The 27446-nt window shown below is 29.1% G+C and overlaps 2 protein-coding genes across 4 annotated transcripts; one reads left to right on the plus strand and one right to left on the minus strand.

The window, feature by feature from the left end:
• Positions 1 to 985: 985 nt before the first annotated feature.
• LOC140826360 (phytoene synthase 2, chloroplastic) lies at positions 986 to 4962 on the plus strand. 3 transcript variants are annotated; one of them, XM_073188601.1, is made up of 8 exons: positions 988 to 1175; positions 1522 to 1748; positions 1881 to 2239; positions 2335 to 2385; positions 3273 to 3445; positions 3859 to 4094; positions 4392 to 4584; positions 4712 to 4962. In XM_073188601.1, exons 3-8 carry the CDS (start codon positions 2020 to 2022, stop codon positions 4892 to 4894), a joined length of 1056 nt encoding a protein of 351 aa, XP_073044702.1. In that variant the 5' UTR covers positions 988 to 1175; positions 1522 to 1748; positions 1881 to 2019; the 3' UTR covers positions 4895 to 4962. The 3 variants fall into 3 exon arrangements, with proteins under 3 accessions (XP_073044700.1, XP_073044702.1, XP_073044701.1); XM_073188599.1 differs by having other exon boundaries at positions 986 to 1175; positions 1522 to 2239; XM_073188600.1 differs by lacking the exon at positions 988 to 1175 and adding an exon at positions 1281 to 1393 and having other exon boundaries at positions 1522 to 2239.
• A 5275-nt stretch (positions 4963 to 10237) lies between these two features.
• Positions 10238 to 12829, minus strand: LOC140826362 (trans-cinnamate:CoA ligase, peroxisomal-like). Its single transcript, XM_073188602.1, has 2 exons — positions 12572 to 12829; positions 10238 to 12470 (listed from the first exon to the last, which is right to left on the minus strand). Exons 1-2 carry the CDS (start codon positions 12767 to 12769, stop codon positions 10911 to 10913), a joined length of 1758 nt encoding a protein of 585 aa, XP_073044703.1. The 5' UTR covers positions 12770 to 12829; the 3' UTR covers positions 10238 to 10910.
• Between the last annotated feature and the right edge of the window lie 14617 nt (positions 12830 to 27446).

Consider the following 27446-nt stretch of genomic DNA (forward strand, 5'->3'; position numbering starts at 1 on the left):
TTGGGTGACTAGATTGCACGTGTACTCCACACGCTCGGGGACTCAAAACTACACGCTCCATTTGGTAATGCCTACACGTTGAATGGTGGATCTATCATCCTATTTCAGTACGTTTTAAATCGATCATTGAGAATGACTAGGATATGTTTGGTTCGAATTTTTTTACATATATATAAAATTTTGATATTTTTATCAAAATTCCTGACACATATTTTTACAAAGTTAAGTATCATGTTTCTCAAGAAGATTTTTAGCTATTTGATTTGAAGTAAAATGTATGGCATTTTAAATTATGTCATATTTCGTAAAAAAAAAAAAAAATACACTATCAATCATAGTTGATGTTACATTTGCTAAGTGTAAGGTCAAAATTTTAAATTAGTAATTGATTTAATAAATTTTTCGTGACGATGATATAATCGTGAAGTGAAATACAAATTACGTATATCGAGTAAAAGTTATTGGACAAATTATGTGCGATGAGTTGACCCGAGATATTGTTTATTAGAGAAATCAAACTCATGATCATTGGTCAAACGTTCACATACTCTATTAACTTACTTATCACATAGGACAACTAATTTAAGCTATTGAATATTTGAATAAAACTAAATCGATCACACTTTTAATAAATAAGTCAATATTCTACAAGATAATCGAGATGAAGGAGATTAAATGATTATCGTAAAATTATAAAACAGGAGTCACGTTAAAATAATAAAATTTTTATTTTATACTTGCTCATTTTTCACTAGAATTCCATAAATAAAGAAATATCCCGAATCTAGGAATTAAACTAAAGGAGTCACTATGTAATGCAGGCACCATTCAATAAAGTCCCTTCCCTTTAACCTGCTTGAATTAATTTTGGCTTGTATTATTTACCAAAGATTCCCAATAACGAGTAACGATGACTTCAATAACGGCCACAGAAATGAAAAAAAAAAACAAAGGACCCATGATGCATTAAATAACTGTGAAAAAACTTCCAGAAAAAAAAAGGTGAAAAAAAACTACAGATGAGCATAAAAGGAGAACTAAATGACAACTTGCAGCTTCGTTTAATTTCCGGAAGAGTGTAGAGCATCTGTGTGTGGTGCAAGAGTGTGATGTATTTGGTTTGCCATTGTTTATTTGCTTTCTAGTGACGTTGATCCCTAAGAATTCAACTAAAGGTTGGTTTTCTTTGTTAAATGTTTATTTTTTTAACAAATATGTTGTTTTCCATCTATCTACTGCTTATTTGGTTGGTGTTATAAAAAAGTTTGGATCTTTGCTATATGAAGATTCAAGATAACCTCAACTTTGGTGGCAGCAAAAGGTTGAGGTTATTTTAATCGTTATTCAAATAATAATGGTGCAAAGTTACGCTGAGGTTATTTATGTTGAACAGGTTCTTGAAGGGCAATGATTTCTCTCTTTGTGCTTTTCATAGGTTTTGGATATTTGGTGGTTTTTTGTGGAACATCAATGTGTTTGCACCGCTAATCTTGTGTCATTTGTGGTTTCCTAATATTGCAGAAGCCTTTAGAGTGGTTCTGTTGCTGTACAAGAACTAAGGCCCTACTTGAATTTTGAGTTGTTTTTTTTGCTCGGTTGGATTTTACATTCTTTTCATTCAAAAGTAAAGTGGGAATTGGTTAAAAGTTGAAAGCTTGTGGTTGTTTGCCAGTTTTATTGCTTAAGGAGATAAGATAAAGGATTCAAAGACAACATCTTTGAATTGTTTAGTCCACCGAGAATCATAGGTACATAATGTCTGTTGTTTTGTTTTGGGTGGTTTCTCCAGCTTCTGATATCTCAAACGGCACTGGATTCTTGGAGCCTGTCCGAGAACGAAATCGAATTCTTGATTCATTTAGGGCCTTTTCTCCGTGTAGAAATTTGATCGGGAATGGCAGGCTCGATAAGGGACAAAATAATAGGCGGAGCTTTAGCTATACAAATACTGGTTTTAGGTATTCATGCCTGGGGAATTACGATTTAGGGAATGAAAATAGACTCTCCGTGACATCGAGTATGGTGGCTAGTCCAGCAGGAGGTATCAGCTTATCATCTGAGCAAAAGGTTTATGATGTGGTTTTGAAACAGGCGGCATTGGTTAAGAGACAGCTGAAGTCGACTGAGAACATTGAGGTGAAACCAGATATTGTTCTTCCAGGATCTCTTAGCATATTGAGTGAAGCTTATGATCGATGTGGAGAAGTGTGTGCTGAGTATGCCAAGACGTTTTATTTGGGTTAGTAGTTGTAATTAAGTGTCTGGTTAGCAAAAATTTAATCATCACTTGGAAAAATAAAAGTCATTTTTGATCTTTTTTGAGTTTTTTTTCAGGAACCATGCTCATGACTCCTGAAAGGAGAAAAGCAATCTGGGCAATATATGGTAGGGTTTTATTTTCTCATAAATCTTATTTTCTATAACAAAGTATTGAAAGATTAATCTGATCTTAGTTCGCAAAGTGCTACCTTTTAACAGCATTTGATATATCTATTTCTCAAACTTCACGAATCAAGAAAATCTTGCAATCAAATCGTGTTTTCAATTCAATAAACTACTATTCATTACTTTCACCTTGTAAGAATTGTTTCTTCTAATTTTTTTGTGTTTAAGTATTCATTCTCAGCTCCCCAACCGAAATAAGCTTTTCAAAGAATGCTCTAGCTCGTCGTTGTGTTAATGCTAAACTAGGTTGTTAAATTGTTATTGTCCAGACCAACAAGTCTTGAAGGCATTTTAGATAAAATGATTGTATGATTTTTAGATGTCTGATGTCTTCAAATCCTTATTCTAAAAAATTAAATAAAGAAAAACAGAGACTGAGCTTGATCAGCTGAAAGTTTGTTATTATATTAAGGTCATTGGTTGAGTTCTTTGAATAGATTGGGTGTCAAATTGAAATAGTGTAGTGAGCATACTTGAAGAATGTTTGAAGCATCTTAGTTGTGCTAAGATTTATAAGTGTGTTGTGTCTGTTCGATGCGTTTTTTACAAGTTTTTCCTATGAGATTCTTGTGATTGTGTGATAAATGGACGGTCTTCCATGGTTAAATTTACGAGTAAAAGCCTACTCGGGATGCATGTTCTTTTAAATTAAAAAAAAATGAATTTAATTTCTGAAGAGTAATCTGAAGTATAAATGTCATTAGTAACAACCTGAATTTTATTTCAACTTGAAATTGCTTAAAGAAAGAAAAGGAAATCATAATCTAGAGTAATAAGGTTTAATGGTGCAGAACTCACTATTCTTTTATCAATATTCCTCTGAACAGTTTGGTGTAGGAGGACAGATGAACTTGTTGACGGGCCAAATGCATCACATATAACTCCTACAGCCTTAGATAGGTGGGAGTCGAGGTTGGACGATATCTTTAGAGGGCGTCCATTTGACATGCTTGATGCTGCTTTATCTGATACCGTTTCCAAGTTTCCTGTCGACATTCAGGTTAACACTCAATATCCTCCGGCACTTTTAAGCCAGTTCATGATGAACTTGCAAAAAAAAAAAAAAATCCAAAATTCGCAAACATGAGGGAGAGGCGTTAGTTGATCATAGCATAAATAAAAGCTTGTTTTCCATTTTTCTTTACTGTCAAAGCTATTTGAAGTCAAATTATTGTGTTAGACCAGTTTTTTTGCGCAATTTGTGTGCTTTGCATAAGGGAAGTTCAAAATGCATGAATAAATGTGACATTTTGATATAAACGAAGGGGGAGGCGCAAAAATACAATGTTTGTTGTAAACTAAACTATAGCTCAGCAGATTTAACTGTATCTTTTCAAGAAATCGGCAACCAGTGACAATTGTCTGTATTCATCCTGTAATTACTATATCTGACTCGTAACATGTATCATTCAGCCGTTCAGAGACATGATTGAAGGAATGAGGATGGACCTCTGGAAGTCAAGATATGCAAACTTTGATGAGTTGTATCTATACTGTTATTATGTAGCTGGTACCGTTGGATTGATGAGTGTGCCAGTTATGGGAATCGCACCTGAATCACAAGCAACCACAGAAAGTGTCTATAATGCGGGTTTGGCTCTAGGACTTGCAAATCAGTTAACCAATATACTCCGGGATGTTGGAGAAGAGTAAGTTTATATTGACTAAAACTAGGAATATGAACATTTTTTTTGAACAATTTCCTGGAAATAAAAGGGTTTTTTGGCTCATTGTTGTGTGTATTTCTTCACTTAGAAGAAATTGGTGGGCTAGCAGAACGGGCGATTTCTTGAATTAGAATATTTATCTTTGACAAATGTGTTATGGGCCAATAATTGTCCCTGTTGTTCTATATGACACGTCAATCAAAACATAGTACTTGAAATGTAATGAAACACAATTATGGTGAACATGAACATTGTTGTCTTCTTCTTGATTGCTTCAAGTGCAAGAAGGGGAAGGGTCTATTTACCTCAGGATGAATTAGCCCAGGCCGGGCTTTCAGATGAAGACATATTCATCGGAGTGGTAACAGACAAATGGCGAACTTTTATGAAAAAGCAAATTGCGAGGGCAAGAAAATTCTTCGACGACGCAGAAAAAGGAGTCACAGAGCTCAGCTCCGCGAGCAGATGGCCTGTAAGCATTTGTTACCTTTTCAAACTCATCTTTTTTGAACTTGATACAAGCTACCTTTTAGTCACAAAGTATTGTAGGGCATATAAATTTATCTTCACCTCTCGTACGTTGGTTTTGTCTGGTGCAGGTGTGGGCATCGTTACTGTTGTATCGACAAATATTGGACGAGATCGAAGCAAATGACTACAACAGTTTCACGAGGAGGGCCTATGTTAGCAAACCAAAGAAGATTATGGCTTTGCCAATAGCATATGCGAAGTCTCTTGTTCCTCCATCGTCAAGAACCTCAACCCCTCTTGTAAAAGCTTGAATATTAACAGAGTAACTTACTTGAATACTGAGTTACATACTTAAAAGAAACCAAGTATAATTTGTACATCTCAGATTATGGCAATGCAGTGATCAAATTCTTTGTAAAAAAAAGAGAGAGAAATTTGGGGGGGGGGGGGGGTGGGTTGGGGATTTTATTATTGTATACTCAAAATTTTGCAATCATGTAGCCAATGTTTTGATACATTAGCTCGAGTTCGTGAGCTATAATTGTAAGCTCACGAGCAGTTCGTGATCTATCGAACAATGAACTCGAGTTCGGCTCGGAAAAAGGTTAGAACATGTTCGATTTCAGTTCAAATACGAATACAATATTTTTCGAGCAACACAAAAAACTCGAGAACCAGTTTGATTCATTTATACCTCTACTTTTTATCTCTTTAAATGCCCTAGAACTTGAAACTAATATGGGGTGGTATAATTTTTTAAATATTTATTTTTGTATATAAATAAAATATAAAACAATAAAAAACAAACTTACTAGTAATGGGGTGTACAAAAATTTGATTTACCAATGTTCTGTTAAATGTCGGACAACAAATCAAAGCATATTAAAATTTGAGATTAAAAGTGCGATTTTTCTGTTATTTATATTAACTTTAGATATTTTTTTAAAAAAAATATCTAAAATTTTCAGAACATAAATTCAAAAATACTAGAAATACAATAATATTTACTAATTCCTCTTTCAGTCCCGTGTCAGCTTAGCAAAGCAAATAGGCAGGAAAGAGACGTCCATATCATATGGGCTTTACCAAATAAGGCCGAACTTCAGCCCAGTTGGACCAGGCCTTCCAAGCCCATGTCATATCATACTTCTCTGCATCAGACAGAGCCAATGGTTTGGAAAATACATATTTTTTTCTTTGATACGTGTGCCGAATGAGATCTGAATTCAGCGACGGACATTTTGGCAAGATTAATATGAAAATTAACATAAATGAGCTGAGTTTTTAAATAATTTCCCATGTTAGGTTAGGACCATATTTTTATATGATCTACGTGGTATTAAGGATTTTATCCAAGATGTGTGTGTTTTCTGTGATTAAGAAAAGGCTTTGTTGTGTTGCACACGTGAGTCGAGAATTCTCGAATGATTGTGATATTCTCGACAAATTTTAGAGATGATCTCTCTTTGTAATCAACACATTTAAATCAAATCAAAAACGTGTTTTCCATAACTCAGAGTAAGCTTTTTTTCCCCGCTCTATCTTGTAATTTTCCTTTTGAATTATTAACCGTTATATTTCTTGCTCATCTATACTATTTTATTAAGTTTAATATACTTAGAGTAATTAATTTTGGTGTCATAGTATGTTTTAATAATTATATATATTAATAAAATGTTACAATTTTAATGTAAATTATATGTAGTTCAGTGGATAAAATCATTGTTTTTTGAGGTTTAGTTTATATGTTCAATTTTGATTGAGGTCATTTTTTATTCTTCTAATTTTTCATTTATTTTTTTAATTTATATATCAAAATTATAGTGTAGTCCCTCGTTATTTCTTATAATTATATTTTAATCTTCATTTAAATATAAATCAAATCAATTATAAAAAATATTATACAAGCACGCATGACGCAACGCAAAAGCATATTCAATACTAGTAACTTTTGGCAGGCTTGTATATTTTTTTTGTAATTAACTTGATTTGTATTCAAACGAGGATAATATCATAACTGTAAAAATTAATGTATATACTGTAATTTGAATTTGAATCTGAATTGATTACATCTGAATGAGACATAGCCAGGGGCGTAGCCAAATTGTTTCGATGAAGCGTCTTCAGGAGTTATATTTTCCCATGGTAGGAAAAGTACAACAATTAAGATATGAGTGTGTCTCATGTGAGACGGGTCAATCCTACGGATATGCACAATAAAAAGTAATACTTTTAGCATAAAAAATAATACTTTTTCATGAATTACCCAAATAAGAAATTCGTCTCACAAATACGATCTGTGAGACCGTCTCACACAAGTTTTTGCCTTAAGATATTAATAAAACTAAATATGTGTAAAAAATATAAAGACTTTTGTAAAAAAGATAAATTATATTCAATCCAAATGGTCTACTATCAATGACTGTTTTACTTTTTATTTCATAATCATGTGTGAATCATGAAAACATATTTTTGAATCAAAATGAAAATTATTGAGACAATAAAATGTAATTTTTAAATAATGATTTTTTTAATAAAAAATGAAGAAGTTAAAATAGATCGTGACACTAAATCTTTTGTTTTATTATTAATAAACTTAATAATAGTAAAAGATGATTAATTGAATTATCCGTGGGAAACGTAAATCTCACTGGAAGTTCATATAAAATGTGTATGTTGAGCAAATAATGAACTCTTTAATAAGGTCGTTGAATTTCAGCTAAATTAACCAATATTTTTTTTATGCATGCTAAATTAACACAATTTATGTGCGAAAAAAATTGATTTTCTTAAAAATTATATTTTTTAGTTACAAAATTTGTTGTTAAAAAAAAATCATTTACAAAATATTTTTTTAGAAGCTAAACTTTCTTTTTCTTGTGCTTCTGATTCTACTTCCATTTTTTAAACCAAAAACAAATTTTTTTTCCCAATATTTCACATTGTCATGTTTTAATTAAATTACTTTAGAAAGCTATATAATTGTACAGAAAGCCACATACCATGCTAATTTTAGACATAACCCGTCGTTAATTTTTTTAATTAAAATAAAAAAAATTACTATTATAATTTAATAAATATACCTAACTTATAATCTGATTAAGCTACTATTATTCATAATCTTAACTAACACTTAAAAATTTACCAAGAATTAAACAGAAAAAACTTACCTTAATCGAAATTAAATCGTCTAAGATAGAAACATCTATCGTAGATGTGAAGCGTTATGAGGAAAATAGATCGAAAACGCAGATATTTATAGACAGTTTGTGACGTTTTAATCTAAAACTGTCGTTATTAGTTTTTATTACACCGTCTTGCGGTGCGATATCGTATCATAGTTTTTATTTTTATGGATCACATATTTATATAAGTTACGTGTTGACGCATGCATTCATTCATTTCTAGTGCCAAATTACAAAAAAAAAATAGAAAAATTAAACACAAAGAACTTTGTGGATATGATAATTGAACAGAAGCCGATATCTTCCTCAGTAATTGATTTCATCCACAAAATAGAAAATGGCCCGTTGAAATTCATGTAATAATATAATAATATCCGTTTCAAATCAACATAATGTAGATATTCAAAGAATTCATCATTAAAATCTCGTGTGGCGTACGAAGATGAGCGTGAATTACTTGGTCCATTGGAACATCATCTCTCCCACGATTCTTCTTTGCATTAAAAATTCAGTTTTAAACTTACACGCATAGTCGCGTTACCCTCCCTTTTTTTTGCATGGATATCAACTTACCAAACACAAGAAAATGACTGATCGAAAAAATATAATCTCAAGTACTTTAAGACGAGATATCCACTTCGAGATCTAATTATAACAAAAACTATTTCCCCAACTTAACAAAAAAAAAACATATTTTAACCCAACTCATTTAATTCTATCTATACATATAACGCAAAGTATATATCATGCATGCAGTCAAATGGTGATCCGACACGAAATTTACTAGCTTGCAATTTCTTTTTTTTCTTTGATTTTTGGGGTGTGGTGATTATAATGATAATCGAACTCGAGATCTTATTCTTTTACTGAGTTACTAGCTAGTGTCTCTGGGTCTGTTGACTTATGCTTGTGGTATATGTGCTTTCATTAATTTTTGTGTTGATTTGTTTCTTTGCTATTTCTATCATCGACACACAATACAAGAACTACTAAAGCAAATATAACCATCCCCATACGCATGCTGTGGCTGTGGCAATGGCAATGGCAATTATTTCATCCAAAAGAAACCTTTAGACCCACCTATTGTGGAGAGCTTTAAAAGATATGTGGCACCAATTGAGAGGAATTTTAGTGGAAATTGAATATATACCAAACATTGAGTACTATGCGGCTCCCACGTTAGGCATTCCGATGTCACGACAAACAAAAATAACCGATTTCACTCTCATTTTTATTTTAAAATTAATTTTAATAAAGAATTAGTTTTATTAAACTGGTTTGAATTTATTGTTTTATTATATTAAATTAGGTTATAATTAATTGTTAGTAAGAATGAAATTATTTTTATTATAATTGAAGTGTAAGTTTTTCTTATTTTTGATTAATTTATAAATACATGATTTATTAAATAAATTAATCGCTGTAAATAAAATAAAATGAAATAATATTTCTTTTAGAATTGAATAGTTAGAATACAACTTTATATTTGGTACAGAAATTATATATTTTGTAGTTAAAATTTTATTAAAATAATGTAATTGATTGAAGATGACCTAAGAGATAGGAATGAGAGCCACTTGGCGGTTAAGAGGAGTACTTTCTTCCCAATACAAAGGTAATATTGCATTCGTATTCATATTTTATTCATACTTTATTTAAATTCTCTATGAATTTAACTAATATCTAAAGTGTTCAATCTTCGGATATAACAGAAAAAATCAAAAATTTAAACCGAAAAAACCGAACACTGAATCGAATCGAAAACCGAATTTTAAAATTCGGAATTAAATGCTAAAACCGAAATTTATTTGGTTCGATTTCATATCATATATGTCAAATCGAATCGGTCGAAAAAACCGAAATTTCATTAAATTAATAATTTTATTTTTATTACATTTTTTTTTAGATGATATGAGTGAATGACGAATTATTTTGAATAATATTTAGTTGATTTTTTTTATGTAATTCATTTATATTTTATATTTAAATGTTTTTCTAAAAAATCATGTAAAAATATAACATATTATATTTTATAATATATTTATCTTATTAATTTAAATAATTATATCAAAACCGAAATAACCGAACCATTTCGGTAGAAAACCGAAGAAAAATGGTTCGGATACTGGATTATATATTTGTAAAACTGAGAAAACCGAAATAAAGAAACGAAAACAAAGACCGACCGATAAACACCCCTGTTAATATCAATTCTCTAGAGTGAACAACTCTGGGCAAGACATTGGCCTACTGTTTAAGGTATTACAAAATAGAAAATGACATCGAATTATATTAGAGCAGCTGGTAATTGTTTCTATATTATCATAATCAGAATATATACAGAATTTCGGAATATATGCTCCTACAATTTTTTGATGGCAAATAATTATTTAGAATTTCATGCTTTCAAAATACATAAACATGCTCATCAGGAATTATATACAACATAAACACATCATTCTAACAGATGAAAGAAAACAATCATAGCGTATCTACCAAGGGGTGTTCGAGTAAGTGATAGTTGGATCAATGATCAAGAGTTTGATTTCAACCGCCAATAAGATCATCCATAGAGAAGGGAGTCGGATTCGTGATCTCATTAACCACAACTAGTGCATCTGTTTCGACAATCCAACTTGTACAATAAGATCATCCATAGAGAAAGGAGTCGGATTCGTGATCTCATTAACCACAACTAGTGCATCTAGTTCGACAATCCAACTTGTACAAGAAGATTTATCGCTTGCACTTGAGCGCCATCATCTCTGCGAAGTGGGGTGAGAAACGGCTCCAGATCGGCAATGGCATGCCTATTAGACTCCCACGCTAAATAAGTTACCTGAATCGAGCACATCAGTGTTCACGTCGATTTTAAAGACACCTCTGGTTTATTGAAAATTAAACAACTGTAATAATTGGTAAACAGTTGGGCGATTAGTTGAGCTGCTTAGATAAGGAATTATGAGACCATGAGAAGAAGAATATATAATCAACAGCATTTGAAAGCTAATGTTACACACTAAATATTATAATTTTATAACTTTGTAAAATCACACGTCATGAATATTTTGAACCTTAAATACCATCAGTGATTCAACTACTAATCGGAGGAATCAGAGAAATTATAAATCTTTAGTGCTAATCAAAGACGGGAAACAGCGAGAATTTGCTGATGTTGAGTTTGATGATCATGGTATATCGGGCTCTCCCTCTTGTTTTTTGCAGAATCAGAGGGCCTTTTTCCAGTTTCTGAAACTAGAAAAGTCTTGGCCAAAGCCCTTAGCTGAAATTTCTGAACCTTCCCCGTCGAAGTTTTCGGTAATTCCTTCATGAAATGCACCTTCTTCGGCACCATGAATCCCGCCAGATTTTTGCGGCAGTGCTCAATAATATCCATTTCGGTTACACCAGAAGCTGTAGAGCTTGTGTTTCTGATGACAACGAATGCGCATGGGCTTTCACCCCACTTGGGATGCGGCATGGCCACCACCGCCGCCTCAGCAACGTTTGCGTTCTTGTAAAGCACCGCTTCCACCTCCACGCTGCTTATATTCTCCCCGCCGGAGATTATTACATCCTTCGACCTGTCCTTGATTTCTACATAACCGTCGGGGTGTACAACCCCCACATCACCAGTCCAAAACCATCCATTTTTGAAAGCTGTTTTTGTAGCGATTTCGTCTTTGAAATACCCTTTCATTATGCTGCTTCCTCTCAGCACGATTTCCCCCATTGTTTGCCCGTCCCGTGGAACGCTCTCCATGGTAATACAATCTTTTACGTCCACATCTGCCAGGGTCAGCGTGCAGATTCCCTGTCTCGCTTTGAGCTTCGCCTTCTCCTCAACGGGAAATTTGTCCCACTCTTTCTGCCACTCGCAAACCAGCGCAGGCCCTGTCGCCTCCGTCAGGCCATAGGCGTGCGTCACGTGGAACCCGATCCCTTCGATCCTTTCCAGGAGTGCCGCCGGTGGAGGTGCGCCACCTGTCAAAATATCGACTTTCTTGGTTATCGGTCGCTGCTCGTGTGGCTCAGCGTCTAATAGAATATTGAACACTATAGGCGCGCAGCACATGTGCGTAACATTGTAACGATGGATGCTTTCGTACATTTCTAGAGCTGTTGTGTTGCGAATACAAACATTGGTACCGCCTCGGGCCGCCACACCCCACGTGAAAGTCCAGCCGTTGCAGTGGAACATCGGCAGGGACCATAAATAAACAGGCTGAGTCTTCATTTCCCATTTTAAAATCAGGCTCAGTGTGCTCAAATAAGCTCCCCTGTGGCTGTACACCACGCCTTTCGGCTCTGATGTAGTGCCGGATGTGTAATTCAAAGCAATCGGATCCCACTCGTCGATCATTACCTCTGGCGCCGCATGCCCTGGATTGCCCTGAGACATGAGCTGCTCGTACTCGAGTTCACCTAAACGGATCCCTGTTGGAGTGGCTAAGTCGTCGATGACCACGACCAATGGCATCTTATTGTTTTGCACATTGTCCATCAGAAGACGTAACGCATCGCGTGCTAGAGGCACGTACTGGTAGTCGACAAAGAGAATCTTCGCTTCGGAGTGCCGAAGGATCGTAACGATGTTTTTAACATCAAGCCTTGTGTTGATAGTGTTGAGAACCGCACCCGCCATTGGCACGGCGAAGTGCATTTCATACATTGCTGGGATATTTGGCGCCAGAACTGAAACCTGCAGCAAAAACGAAGAACAAATGTTGAGCATAAAAATTAACATGTAATAACACCAGGTTGTTCAGCATACGAGAAACAAACATGTGATTATTCACTTACAACATCATTTTTGACAATGTTGAAGGACCGGAGGGTGGAAGCAAGTCGGCAACACCTCTCGTAAGTTTGAAGCCACGTAAAAGCAACGCCGCGGTATATTATCGATGTTCGACTCGAATAAACCTTGGCAGCCCTCGTCAAGAAAGTTAAGGGAGTAAGAGGAACATAATTGGCATCACATTTAGGTAGTCTATCCATTGATATCGAATCGGTTGGGATACTAACACAAGGTAGTGGAGAAGTTCGTTATATGTGTAGTGTGACCGCGATAGCTATTTATAGGCAGTCGGGCTCTAATCTCATTATACTATTGTGGTTTAATTATATTAATTAATATCAATATTTTCGATCAAAAATAACTAAAATTAAAAGACATTATTAATATTGAAATTTAATAACAAATGATGACTAAAATCGTAATGTGACAAATATAGACGACGAAAAATATAATTTTTTTGTGGAAAATATAATCAGATATGTAAGATCAAGATTACAAGATATGAATTTCTGAAGTTAAGATATAATTAAATATTTGAGATTATGTCTAATAAGGAAAATATGACAGTAGTCCATAGATTTTGTTGGGAAATTGCTCTGATTTTACATACTTTCTTCCATACTTTGCTATGGATTTTAACACAAGACTTTTGACCGATTAAAATACATGGCATTCACATTTTGGTGGGCTGCTTGACCTCTCCACTTCTTTCTTTTTTTTTCTTTCACCACGTTCTCTGTTTTTCTTTTTTTCATTCGCACCCTTCGAGAATTTCCATTTTATAATTTACACACGTATATAAGTTAAAAGTACAAAACCCGTAATTTCAAACTCGATGTATTATTTATGTACTCGAAATTTGTACTAGATATCATCAAAGATTATATTTAATAATTATTCAGATTATCTAAAATGGTATGAGATAATTAAATCTTTATGTACAAAATAAAGTTCCAATTTCAAGTGATAAATATATCTAATTTTTGATTTTGACATATCTATATCTATATCTATACTAATATAAATATATGAATTGAATTGTGAATTTGCATAAATATCCTTACTTTCATTTAATATTAATCATTAATACACATTTTCATATTAATCATTAATACATATTTTCTTTTTCATTTTCTATTTCATAAAATTAAAATTAATTAATTAAAATCTATATCTATCTATACTAATCTATCTATATCTATATTCTATATTAATATAAATATATGAATTGAATTGTGAATTTACATAAATATCCTTACTTTCATTTAATATTAATCATTAATACATATTTTCATATTAATCATTAATACATATTTTCTTTTTCTTTTTCTATTTCATAAAATTAAAATTAATCTATATTAATATAAATATATGAATTGAATTGTGAATTTACATAAATATCCTTACTTTCATTTAATATTAATCCATATTTTCATATTAATCATTAATACATATTTTCTTTTTCTTTTTCTATTTCATAAAATTAAAATTAATTAATTAAAATCTATCTATATCTATATCTATACTATACTAATATAAATATGTGAACTGAATACATGTTTTCTTTTTCATTTTCTATTTCATAAAATTAAAATTAATTAATTAAAATTTAAAATTAATTAAAATTAAATTAATCTATCTATCTATACTAATCTATACTAATATCTATATACGAATGTGAATTGTGATTATATTGACATCAAATTCACACAAAATCACTTTATTTTTTTTTCAAATTCACAGAAAATCACTTTATTTTTTTAAATTACAATTTGTCATATTAATCTATATTAATATAAATATATGAATTGAATTGTGAATTTACATAAATATCCTTACTTTCATTTAATATTAATCATTAATACATATTTTCATATTAATCATTAATACATATTTTCTTTTTCTTTTTCTATTTCATAAAATTAAAATTAATTAATTAAAATCTATCTATATCTATATCTATACTATACTAATATAAATATGTGAACTGAATACATGTTTTCTTTTTCATTTTCTATTTCATAAAATTAAAATTAATTAATTAAAATTTAAAATTAATTAAAATTAAATTAATCTATCTATCTATACTAATCTATACTAATATCTATATACGAATGTGAATTGTGATTATATTGACATCAAATTCACACAAAATCACTTTATTTTTTTTTCAAATTCACAGAAAATCACTTTATTTTTTTAAATTACAATTTGTCATATTAATGGTGTTATTTAAGTCATTTTTTATTTTAGTTTAATAAGATCATTAATAGTGTATTTAACTCAATCAAACTAACTATTATTTTAATTTACTTTAAATTTAATTTTAAATACTTAAATTTATACATTGCCGTCAAATAATAATAGGAAGACAAAAGAGATGAGTCGGATTGAATAAAAATAAAGTATTAATAAATATTAAGGTCATACAAAATTTCTTTTTCTCATTTAGAATAAAAATATTTTCAGACTCCTCATGTATCAATAGAAATATACGATTGAGAGAAATATTTTTCTGTAATAGATTTCAAACACTATTTTTAAGTTATTTAGTCAATTTTTTTATAAATGCTGCTAAATAAATATTACTAAATAATATGCTATATTTGATCATTTTTTGTTCTTGCAATGAGAGGAGTTTTTTTACCCTAGCGTTAACATGTTTGATTGTTATATGTCATTTGTATTGATCATGTAATTGTGTTTGGATTGTTTTTGTTATTTGTTTGTATGCACAAAGAAAAGAGAAAATAAAATCAAATATCCAACATAAATGGTTATTTTTCAATTTTTTATTATTAAGATATTTGTTATTTTTTAAACACATAATGCATGTTTTCTGTTTGCTTAGATTACTTAATTTAAAGTGAGTTAGAAAATATTAAAAAATTGAAATATTTCTTCGTTTTTATCTTATGTCTCAGAATATCAAGGAATAATATTTTTTATTTATTGAGACAAATATATTTCCAAACTTCTGTCTATAAATCAATATTTAAATTTTTTACGACATTATTATATTATCTAATCAATTTTTTTTACTTAGATTGATAGAAGGCATTTTAATTCGAGTTTTTATGTTCTTGTTTATATTATTTTTGTAATATTATTTATTATGAAAATAATAGGTGAAATACAAAAATTGGTAGGTCTAAGAATCCTCAGGTAAACGACAAATATGGATAAATTATTAAAATATATAATATCCAGTAGATTTTTGGCATGCGCTTTTGTTCTAATTCAATGATTATGCATGATTCTAAATTTTCATTATATCACAAGTTAACGCATGTTTTGTTGTTGCTACATATATTTTGTCAATAGTCTAATATTTTTCTATGGTTTAAGAAAAATTGGGTGATTTTGTATTATATTTTTACAGCTGCTTTTCTAAATAGTTTTATTATGATTTCAAGGCACCATTTTTCATTTGTGTTTTTTAAAGAAGTGGAATGAATATCTATAAAACGATGACATTAATAAGACGTCTTCTCTTTATTTAAAAAAAATATTGAAAAATTTATACAAATTGTAAATAATATGGATTAATATTTAATTTGAGAGTGATTTATGCTTTTTATTGTTCGTATATATTTCAATTTCTTTGTTATTGTACTAAATAAATTATTTTTAAACTTTGAGTTATCATTTTTTTTTCTTATCGAGATTGTTTGTGTTATGATTTTTTTATTCGTTTTGGTTAGTATTGTTGGCGGTAATTGATTTTTCTGATATTATACGATGTGTCTTGTTGTTTATATAAAAATAAGTATGAGAGTACAGCAATCAAACCACGTATTTTGGGTCTTCTGTTCTATGAAGAGAATAATAAATGGTTTTTGTGAATTATATAATTTCTTGGTTTTTCATATATATAGTCTACGAAATACGTCAAATTTTGAACAAAAAAGTTTCGACAAACATAGGATGAAAAAAAAAGACATGTTAAATAAAAAAAATATGTTGTGTGTTACTATGTTGGGTGCGATAATTGTCCCTGTTTGGTAGAGCGATCGAACCGTGATGCTTGAGCTGCTGTGCAGTTTTACAGATTTGAGTTGCACAATTACTACTAGCTATAGTTTTTGGTAAAGCGACAAAAGCTCAGTCTTACAATTGGTATCAGAGCCAAGGTCACGGGTTCGATTCATATTGATTGCAATGAGTGCAATTATAGGAGGAAGATTGTTGGGTGCAATAATTGTCCCTACTTGGTTGAGCGGCCGAACCGTGGTGCTTGAGCTGTTGCGCGGTTTAAAAGTTTTGAGTTGCACCATTACTACTAGCTATAACTTTTGGTAAAACGGCAAGTGCTCAGTCCTACATACTATGTCCTAATTTCTGTATGATATAATTCAAGCACATTTTTTTTATAGATATTTGAAATTAGGTCCAACTAAGTAACATGAAACATATACATATATATATTAAATCATATTTAAAGCAAAATTTTAAGATCAAGATTGATTCAGATTTAAATTTCAACGAAGCACAATGAAGAAGAAATTGAAGAATTGTATGTGTACATTAAGTGTTATATAATGATTATGTTGCTACTTCATGGTTGTGCGACATATAAATGTCAATATTTCTCAATAAAATAGTTTTTCAAAAAGAAAAAATTCTTCATTCAGAAAAAAAAATACATGAAAAACAAATTGTACATAATTTTCATTCTATTTATAATGGTATGAGAACAATTCTAAAGCTTTGTTGACACAATATAATAGATGAATTCTGTGCATTTTATTGAGACATCGAGCCAGTTTCACTTTATTTCCTCCAATATTATCTCAATATATTTCGAGGTGATACGAGATTGTTTTTGTCTCTTTTTTTAGTCAAAGTGTCTAACCAACTAATTCATAACATATATGATGTAGCATAGAAAACACCTTGTCAAGTAAATTCACTTAGCCAAATATTGAAATTCAAATAAAATTCTACAATATTTCATCAAATTAATTTTGACTATCGTAAAATTATCATGAAATCTAAATGGTTATATTATTAGATGAGATATTGAATAAAACAAATACTTTGACATATATTAGAATGATATCTCATATGCATATTTTAATTACATTATTCGTATCTATTCTCAAGATTTTTAAAATACAATAAATAATTTTGTATGTCGTTCTACAAGATAAAATATTATAAAACAAAATATAAACTCGCTAGAAGAAATTTGTTTTGTTTCAATGAATAATATAATATTATGTTCTAAACGCAACAAATGAAACTATATCATCCTCATGACATGATGCACGCAATCATTATTGCAAAGCTTTCGAAAAATGACGATCAAAGATGATTTTCTTGAATTGTGTCAAATTAAATGAGGACACAATTCTAAGATATAGTCATTTGAAGAGATTTCAAGTAATTTTTCTCATAGTGATTGAGAAATAGTTGTTGAAAATTTATTAATCTTATAGTTATAGACGATCAGATATTTGCTGAGCATACCAAAATAGTTATATGCATATTATAACAAACTACGACAAAGACAGATGCGGATCCACTGTAGGGCCGGAGGGGGCCACGGCCCCCCTGAATTTTTTTAATTTTTTTTAACTATGTAAGATATATTTTATTATTTAGTATATATATTATTTGACCCATCAAAATTTTAAGTATCTATAATTAGTCTAATGGTTAAAGACTTTCGAGGTTTACACATATGGTCCATGTTTAATTCTTTTTATACGCTGTTTTTTGACATTGTTCTGCAATTTTTTTTTTTTTGAAAACCTAAATAACGGGCTTTTACAAAGTCCCAACTTAAAACCTTTATAGTTGGTTAATACAAACACAATCAATAAAGCCATTTGAAATAATAACCTTTTGCAAAACATCTGCTATATTGTCGACTGACGAGTGAAATATTGTGGGACGCGAGTTCGGAGACACATCAGAAGGAAAGACAAGGATTCTTGGAATTTTTTCTACGTTCAGGAATTGAGGTAGACCGGGCCCTCCAAACATATCATTCTGGATCCGCCCCTGGACAATGAGTTGTTGAGTTGTCAAAATCAACCAAGAAGCATATTGGAAAGTGTGTCAAGTGGATAAGATAATTTCTCTGATTCATATACCGTCTATGGTCATGATTTTTTTATTTTTTATGGCTTAGTTTGTTTCATTTGATAAATGTTATTAACCATGTTTTAATTCATTTAAATATTATCAAAATTTCGTACATATATTTTCAGCAGTTTAGGTTTTTACGTGCAACGCACGTGCATTTTTCTAGTACTAATATAAATATATGAATTGAATTGTGAATTTACATAAATATCCTTACTTTCATTTAATATTAATCATTAATACATATTTTCATATTAATCATTATACATATTTTCTTTTTCATTTTCTATTTCATAAAATTAAAATTAATTAATTAAAATCTATCTATATCTATATCTATACTATACTAACTAATTATTATTTATTACTCTTTCACTCACTTTCATGGCATGACTACAAATAATATCAAAATATTTGTTCATCTATACTAATATAAATATATGAATTGAATTGTGAATTTACATAAATATCCTTACTTTCATTTAATATTAATCATTAATACGTATTTTCATATTAATCATTAATACATATTTTCTTTTTCATTTTCTATTTCATAAAATTAAAATTAATTAATTAAAATCTATCTATATCTATATCTATACTATACTAACTAATTATTATTTATTACTCTTTCACTCACTTTCATGGCATGACTACAAATAATATCAAAATATTTGTTCAACAACTAATGATTCGAATCAATATGTAATAATAATATTATTTATAAAATGAATTGGTTTTGTGAAAATACCTTATAAATAATAGTAATAGTGTTATACATTCTTTTATTAAAATAAATAATACAAAAAATTATGCTAATAGAGGTTTCGAACTTATTTTTAAAATTTATGTATTAATTATATTTTTCATAATCTTAGTTTTTTACAAAAAATACAAAAAAATTTATAGGTTTCGAACTTATTTTTACAATTTATGTATTACTTATATTTTTCATAATCTTAGTTTTTATAAATAATACAAAAAAATTATATTTAACAAAACATAAAATAAGAAATTATAAATTTATATGTCGATGTTTAATCTATATCTATATCTATATACAAATCTATATATATGAATGTGAATTGTGAATTTACATAAATATCCTTATTTTCATTTAATAATAATAATAATTTACATAAATATTCTTACCTTCATTTAATAATAATCATTAATAAATGTTTTTTTCCCATATATTCTTTTAATAATAATCATTTCATTAATTCATTTTATATTTCATAAAATTAAAATTAATTAATTAAAATTTAAAATTAATTAAAATTAAATTAATCTATCTATCTATACTAATCTATACTAATATCTATATATGAATGTGAATTGTGATTACATTGACATCAAATTCACACAAAATCACTTTATTTTTTTTTCAAATTCACAGAAAATCACTTTATTTTTTTATATTACAATTTGTCATATTAATGGTGTTATTTAAGTCATTTTTTATTTTAGTTTAATAAAATCATTAATAGTGTATTTAACTCAATCAAACTAACTATTATTTTAATTTACTTTAAATTTAATTTTAAATACTTAAATTTATACATTGCCGTCAAATAATAATAGGAAGACAAAAGAGATGAGTCGGATTGAATAAAAATAAAGTATTAATAAATATTAAGGTCATACAAAATTTCTTTCTCTCATTTAGAATAAAAATATTTTCAGACTTCTCATGTGTCAATAGAAATATACGATTGAGAGAAATATTTTTCTGTAATAGATTTCAAACACTGTTTTTAAGTTATTTAGTCAATTTTTTTATAAATGCTGCTAAATAAATATTACTAAATAATATGCTATATTTGATCATTTTTTGTTCTTGCAATGAGAGGAGTTTTTTTACCCTAGCGTTAACATGTTTGATTGTTATATGTCATTTGTATTGATCATGTAATTGTGTTTGGATTGTTTTTGTTATTTTTTTGTTTGCACAAAGAAAAGAGAAAACAAAATCAAATATCCAACATAAATGATTATTTTTCAATTTTTTATTATTAAGATATTTTGTTATTTTTTAAACACATAATGCATGTTTTCTGTTTGCTTAGATTACTTAGTTTAAAGTGAGTTAGAAAATATTAAAAAATTGAAATATTTCTTCGTTTTTACCTTATGTCTCAGAATATCAAGGAATAATATTTTTTTATTTATTGGGACAAATATATTTCCAAACTTCTGTCTGTAAATCAATATTTAAATTTTTTACGACATTATTATATTATCTAATCAATTTTTTTTTACTTAGATGGATAGAAAGCATTTTAATTTGAGTTTTTATGTTCTTGTTTATATTATTTTTGTAATATTATTTATTATGAAAATAATAGGTGAACTACAAAAATTGGTAGGTCTAAGAGTCCTCAGGTAAACGACAAATATGGATAAATTATTAAAATATATAATATCCAGTAGATTTTTGACATGCGCTTTTGTTCTAATTCAATGATTATGCATGATTCTAAATTTTCATTATATCACAAGTTAACCCATGTTTTGTTGTTGCTACATATATTTTGTCAATAGTCTAATATTTTTCTATGGTTTAAGAAAAATTGTGTGACTTTGTATTATATTTTTACAGCTGCTTTTCTAAATAGTTTTATTATGATTTCAAGGCACCATTTTTCATTTGTGTTTTTTAAAGAAGTGGAATGAATATCTATAAAACGATGACATTAATAAGACGTCTTCTCTTTATTTTAAAAAAATATTGGAAAATTTATACAAATTGTAAATAATATGTGTTAATATTTAATTTGAGAGTGATTTATGCTTTTTATTGTTCGTATATACTTCAATTTCTTTGTTATTGTACTAAATAAATTATTTTTAAACTTTGAGTTATCATTTTTTTTTCTTATCGAGATTGTTTGTGTTATGATTTTTTTATTCGTTTTGGTTAGTATTGTTGGCGGTAATTGATTTTTCTGATATTATATGATGTGTCTTGTTGTTTATATAAAAATAAGTATGAGAGTACACCAATCAAACCACGTATTTTGGGTCTTCTGTTCTATGAAGAGAATAATAAATGGTTTCTGTGAATTATATAATTTCTTTGTTTTTCATATATATAGTCTACGAAATGCGTCAAATTTTGAACAAAAAAGTTTCGACAAACATAGGATGAAAAAAAAAAAGACATGTTAAATAAAAAAAATATGTTGTGTGTTACAATGTTGGGTGCGATAATTGTCCCTGTTTGGTAGAGCGGTCGAATCGTGATGCTTGAGCTGCTGTGCAGTTTAACAGATTTGAGTTGCACAATTACTACTAGCTATATTTTTTGGTAAATCGACAAACACTCAGTCTTACAATTGGTATCAGAGCCAAGGTCACGGGTTCGATTCCCATTGATTTCAATGAGTGCAATTATAGGAGGAAGATTGTTGGGTGCAATAATTGTCCCTACTTGGTTGAGCGGCCGAACCGTGGTGCTTGAGCTGTTGCGCGGTTTAAAAGTTTTGAGTTGCACCATTACTACTAGCTATAACTTTTGGTAAAACGGCAAGTGCTCAGTCCTACATACTATGTCCTAATTTCTGTATGATATAATTCAAGCACATTTTTTTTATAGATATTTGAAATTAGGTCCAACTAAGTAACATGAAACATATACATATATATATTAAATCATATTTAAAGCAAAATTTTAAGATCAAGATTGATTCAGATTTAAACTTCAACGAAGCACAATGAAGAAGAAATTGAAGAATTGTATGTGTACATTAAGTGTTATATAATGATTATGTTGCTACTTCATGGTTGTGCGACATATAAATGTCAATATTTCTCAATAAAATAGTTTTTCAAAAAGAAAAAATTCTTCATTCAGAAAAAAAAATACATGAAAAACAAATTGTACATAATTTTCATTCTATTTATAATGGTATGAGAACAATTCTAAAGCTTTGTTGACACAATATAATAGATGAATTCTGTGCATTTTATTGAGACATCGAGCCAGTTTCACTTTATTTCCTCCAATATTATCTCAATATATTTCGAGGTGATACGAGATTGTTTTTGTCTCTTTTTTTAGTCAAAGTGTCTAACCAACTAATTCATAACATATATGATGTAGCATAGAAAACACCTTGTCAAGTAAATTCACTTAGCCAAATATTGAAATTCAAATAAAATTCTACAATATCTCATCAAATTAATTTTGACTATCGTAAAATGCTCATGAAATCTAAATGGTTATATTATTAGATGAGATATTGAATAAAACAAATACTTTGACATATATTAGAATGATATCTCATATGCATATTTTAATTACATTATTCGTATCTATTCTCAAGATTTTTAAAATACAATAAATAATTTTGTATGTCGTTCTACAAGATAAAATATTATAAAACAAAATATAAACTCGCTAGAAGAAATTTGTTTTGTTTCAATGAATAATATAATATTATGTTCTAAACGCAACAAATGAAACTATATCATCCTCATGACATGATGCACGCAATCATTATTGCAAAGCTTTCAAAAAATGACGATCAAAGATGATTTTCTTGAATTGTGTCAAATTAAACGAGGACACAATTCTAAGATATAGTCATTTGAAGAGATTTCAAGTAATTTTTCTCACAGTGATTGAGAAATAGTTGTTGAAAATTTATTAATCTTATAGCTATAGACGATCAGATATTTGCTGAGCATACCAAAATAGTTATATGCATATTATAACAAACTACGACAAAGACAGGGGCGGATCCACTGTAGGGCCGGAGGGGGCCACGGCCCCCCTGAATTTTTTTAATTTTTTTTTCACTATGTAAGATATATTTTATTATTTAGTATATATAATATTTGACCCATCAAAATTTTAAGTATCTATAATTAGTCTAATGGTTAAAGACTTTCGAGGTTTACACGTATGGTCCATGTTTAATTCTTTTTATACGCTGTTTTTTGACATTGTTCTGCAATTTTTTTTTTGAAAACCTAAATAACGGGCTTTTACAAAGTCCCAACTTAAAACCTTTATAGTTGGTTAATACAAACACAATCAATAAAGCCATTTGAAATAATAACCTTTTGCAAAACATCTGCTATATTGTCGACTGACGAGTGAAATATTGTGGGACGCGAGTTCGGAGACACATCAGAAGGAAAGACAAGGATTCTTGGAATTTTTTCTACGTTCAGGAATTGAGGTAGACCGGGCCCCCCAAACATATCATTCTGGATCCGCCCCTGGACAAAGAGTTGTTGAGTTGTCAAAATCAACCAAGAAGCATATTGGAAAGTGTGTCAAGTGGATAAGATAATTTCTCTGATTCATATACCGTCTATGGTCATGATTTTTTATTTTTTATGGCTTAGTTTGTTTCATTTGATAAATGTTATTAACCATGTTTTAATTCATTTAAATATTATCATAATTTCGTACATATATTTTCTAGCAGTTTAGGTTTTTACGTGCAACGCACGTGCATTTTTCTAGTAGATATAAATATATCAATATCCAATAATTTAAATAAGGAGATATTATATTTATACAATTAAGTATATGTGTATTTCAAAATATTGGGTATAAAATTTCGAAATTTGAGAAATAAAATACAAAATAAAGATATAAAATAAGAGATAATGAATAGATACATGTATATTTTGATTAGGATAATGAGAAGATTGTATGATTAGATAATGTAATTATCATGTAAATATATACATGAATATATACAAGTATACTTGAAATAGGACAACTTACTTGTGAACGTAATTGTGAAAATATAAATATGATCTAACAGTTCAATAAAGCGCAAATGATTCTAAAATATGACTGATTTTCGGTCGAAGTGTTGCCCGCTCTTTGGTATTCGAATTCAAATCGAAACAAACCGTCTATCACGTTTTCTTCAATTGGGAATTAAATTAAGTGGGATTTGTATATAATTTGGAATACTAGTTTTCTTTTAAGTGATATGTTTTAAAATAATTTGTATACGAAAAAGTTTCGTTCGAGTATGAGTTATTCATTTCGTGTTGTGTCGAAAATACTTTATGTTTTGGTACTGTGAGAATTTAACTGGATACGAGTGGGAATCCCAATTTACATTAAGTTTATGATCCTTACATGGGGGATTGTAATCGTTATATGGTATCGCCCCGTTAGAGGAGTAAAAAAAATTAGGGACTGATAACATTAAACCATAAAAAGTAGAGGAATATCAGTGTCTTTGCCAAAATATGCTTACATTATGTTTATGATATGTGGTACGAAATAAGTTATGCATCATATGAATTTTTCGAAGATGGTGTATGTTTGATATGTTTGTGCTCGAATATCCCACTTACCGAGTGTCGACTATATCACTCACTCCTTAGTTTACCCTTCTCAGATAAGTCAGAAGATGAAATCGATGAACTAGAACAAGGTCAGTTTTGTGCAGGCTGGTAGTAGATACATGAAGAAGTTGCATTAGTTTATGTTATTTATTTATTTTACTTTATAAAACGATTTCACATAATTATATCATTTGAGATATTACGTTGTAAAAACGATTCTACGTGATGGTATTTATGATGGAAACTAGTTTTGGTTTATACTGTAATACGAGGTTTGTTATTTGGTGATTATGTGATTGTTGAACAACGCTAATATCGATAACCTTGGTTTCGGGACGTGACAAAAAGTAACTCTCTAGCTAGAATCACATTTATCAAAATCTGTCCTAAACATATATTAGATTGATGAAACATATTACATCTAATTTGTTCACACCTAACTATAAATTAAACAAACAAGAATAAAATTAAGCTCAAAAAGTAATTTGTTCACACTTAACTTCAAAAATTGGATCAATTAAGATTCAAACTGAGACACATAAGATCATCTTATGTCCACACCTAACCATCTAATTATTTTATTTTAGAGACAGTAATCTTTATACTTAATCATCCACTATTGGCGGATAAATTTAGAAATTACGTGTGAATTGGCAGTGGCACCCACCACCTAAAGATTTCCAAACAATTTCCTTTTTAATATTTATTCATGCAATAGTCTTCGATAAGAGAGAGTTAGTGTCGTTATGCCATTTCAACCTATAATTCTGTTTTGGTACAGTTTCTGCACCAAAATAGTACAGTTTCTGCATCAAATATAATATTCATCTTCAACCCATTTACTTCAAACCTTACACTAAAAAGTATATTCTTAGAATATTCTTTTTCTTTACTATTTATTTATAAATTTAACAATATAATTATAAGTAATGTTAATATTAGTATTATAATTATAATTTTGTTTTTTCAATAGTTAAATTTATTTATTTAATTCTTATATATATTTACTCTAATATTTATAATACGAATTAATACAAATGCTTCATTATTAAAATTGACATAATTTTAATACAGATAATTTATTTTTAGAACTTATATAAATATAATATTAATCTCCAACCCATCTACTTCAAATCTTATTATAAAAAAAAATATTCTCAAAATATTCTTTTTAATTTGATTTATTTAATTATTTTAAATATATTATTGAATATATTATTATTTAAAAATATCTAATTATTAAAATAATATGTTATTCTTATATAAATAATATTTATAATTTTTAATATTAATATTTATAATTTAAAAAAAAAACAAAAAAAATAAAAAGAAGAAATGGAGCTACGTTATTTTAAAATAGCGCGCAGAGCTCCGTTGGAGAACAACCTTTGCATCAACGCCATTTTGGTGCAAGGGTTGGAGAGTGCATGGACAAATCTTGACCATCCATCCTATCATGGGAGCAATGCCCACATAGGTAGGATGAAATAAACCGGTTGGAGATGCTCTTAGTAGTTGGTCTCTTTAATTTTTTTTCTATAAATTTTCTAGATTGCCATTTTTGTTCATTGATAGAATATTATTCAATCTCAAGTTTTACAATCATTTAATTTAGCTAAATAGTTTTTGTTTTTAAGTTTTTTTTTACGGAATTTATATTGTTTTTTAATTTATGATTTTTTTTATTAATTTTTAAAAATCATAGTTTTTTTAAATAAATTTAATAGAACGTGTTTGTGAAAATAAATAATGAAACTCGACGCGATCGCTTGTTTTGTCGTACATACCAAATGAATTTTCCACCAACGTGAATCACTAAACAGCGAACGGATAGAAATTTCCAGCGCAAATGATTGCTTCCATACAATATCATTTTTGTTTGAAATCCTATATATGTATGTATATAAATATAAATATATATCCACACACAATATATATATATATATATATATATATATATATATATATATATATATATATATAATTGGAGTAGACTTTTCGTGAGACGGTCTCGCGAATCTTTATCTGTGAGACGAGTCAACCCTACCGATATTCACAATAAAAAATAATACTCTTAGCATAAAAAAGTAATACTTTTTCAATGAAGATCCAAATAAGAGATTCGTCTCATAAAATACGACCCGTGAGACCGTCTCACACAAGTTTTTATCATATAATTGTGTGTATATATATTTACAGCAGTTTTGCTATGCTGGACACCTACTGTGCACACCTATGTGAGCACCAATGAGGTGTCACTCACCCATTGGATGTGATGAATTAAATATAAAAAAATTGCGCATACAACGGGTGAGTGATACCTCATCAATGCTCACATAAGTGTACACGGTAGATGTACAACTTGTCAAAACTAATATTTACAGAATTATATATATTGTACCGTTAGCTTCAGTTTATCACTTTTGGGAAAACAAAGTTTCACCTCTCTCTCTTAATAAT

This window comes from Primulina eburnea, chromosome 3 (genome assembly GCF_022965805.1).
Source record: "Primulina eburnea isolate SZY01 chromosome 3, ASM2296580v1, whole genome shotgun sequence".
In the NCBI taxonomy this organism is placed as follows: domain Eukaryota; kingdom Viridiplantae; phylum Streptophyta; class Magnoliopsida; order Lamiales; family Gesneriaceae; genus Primulina; species Primulina eburnea.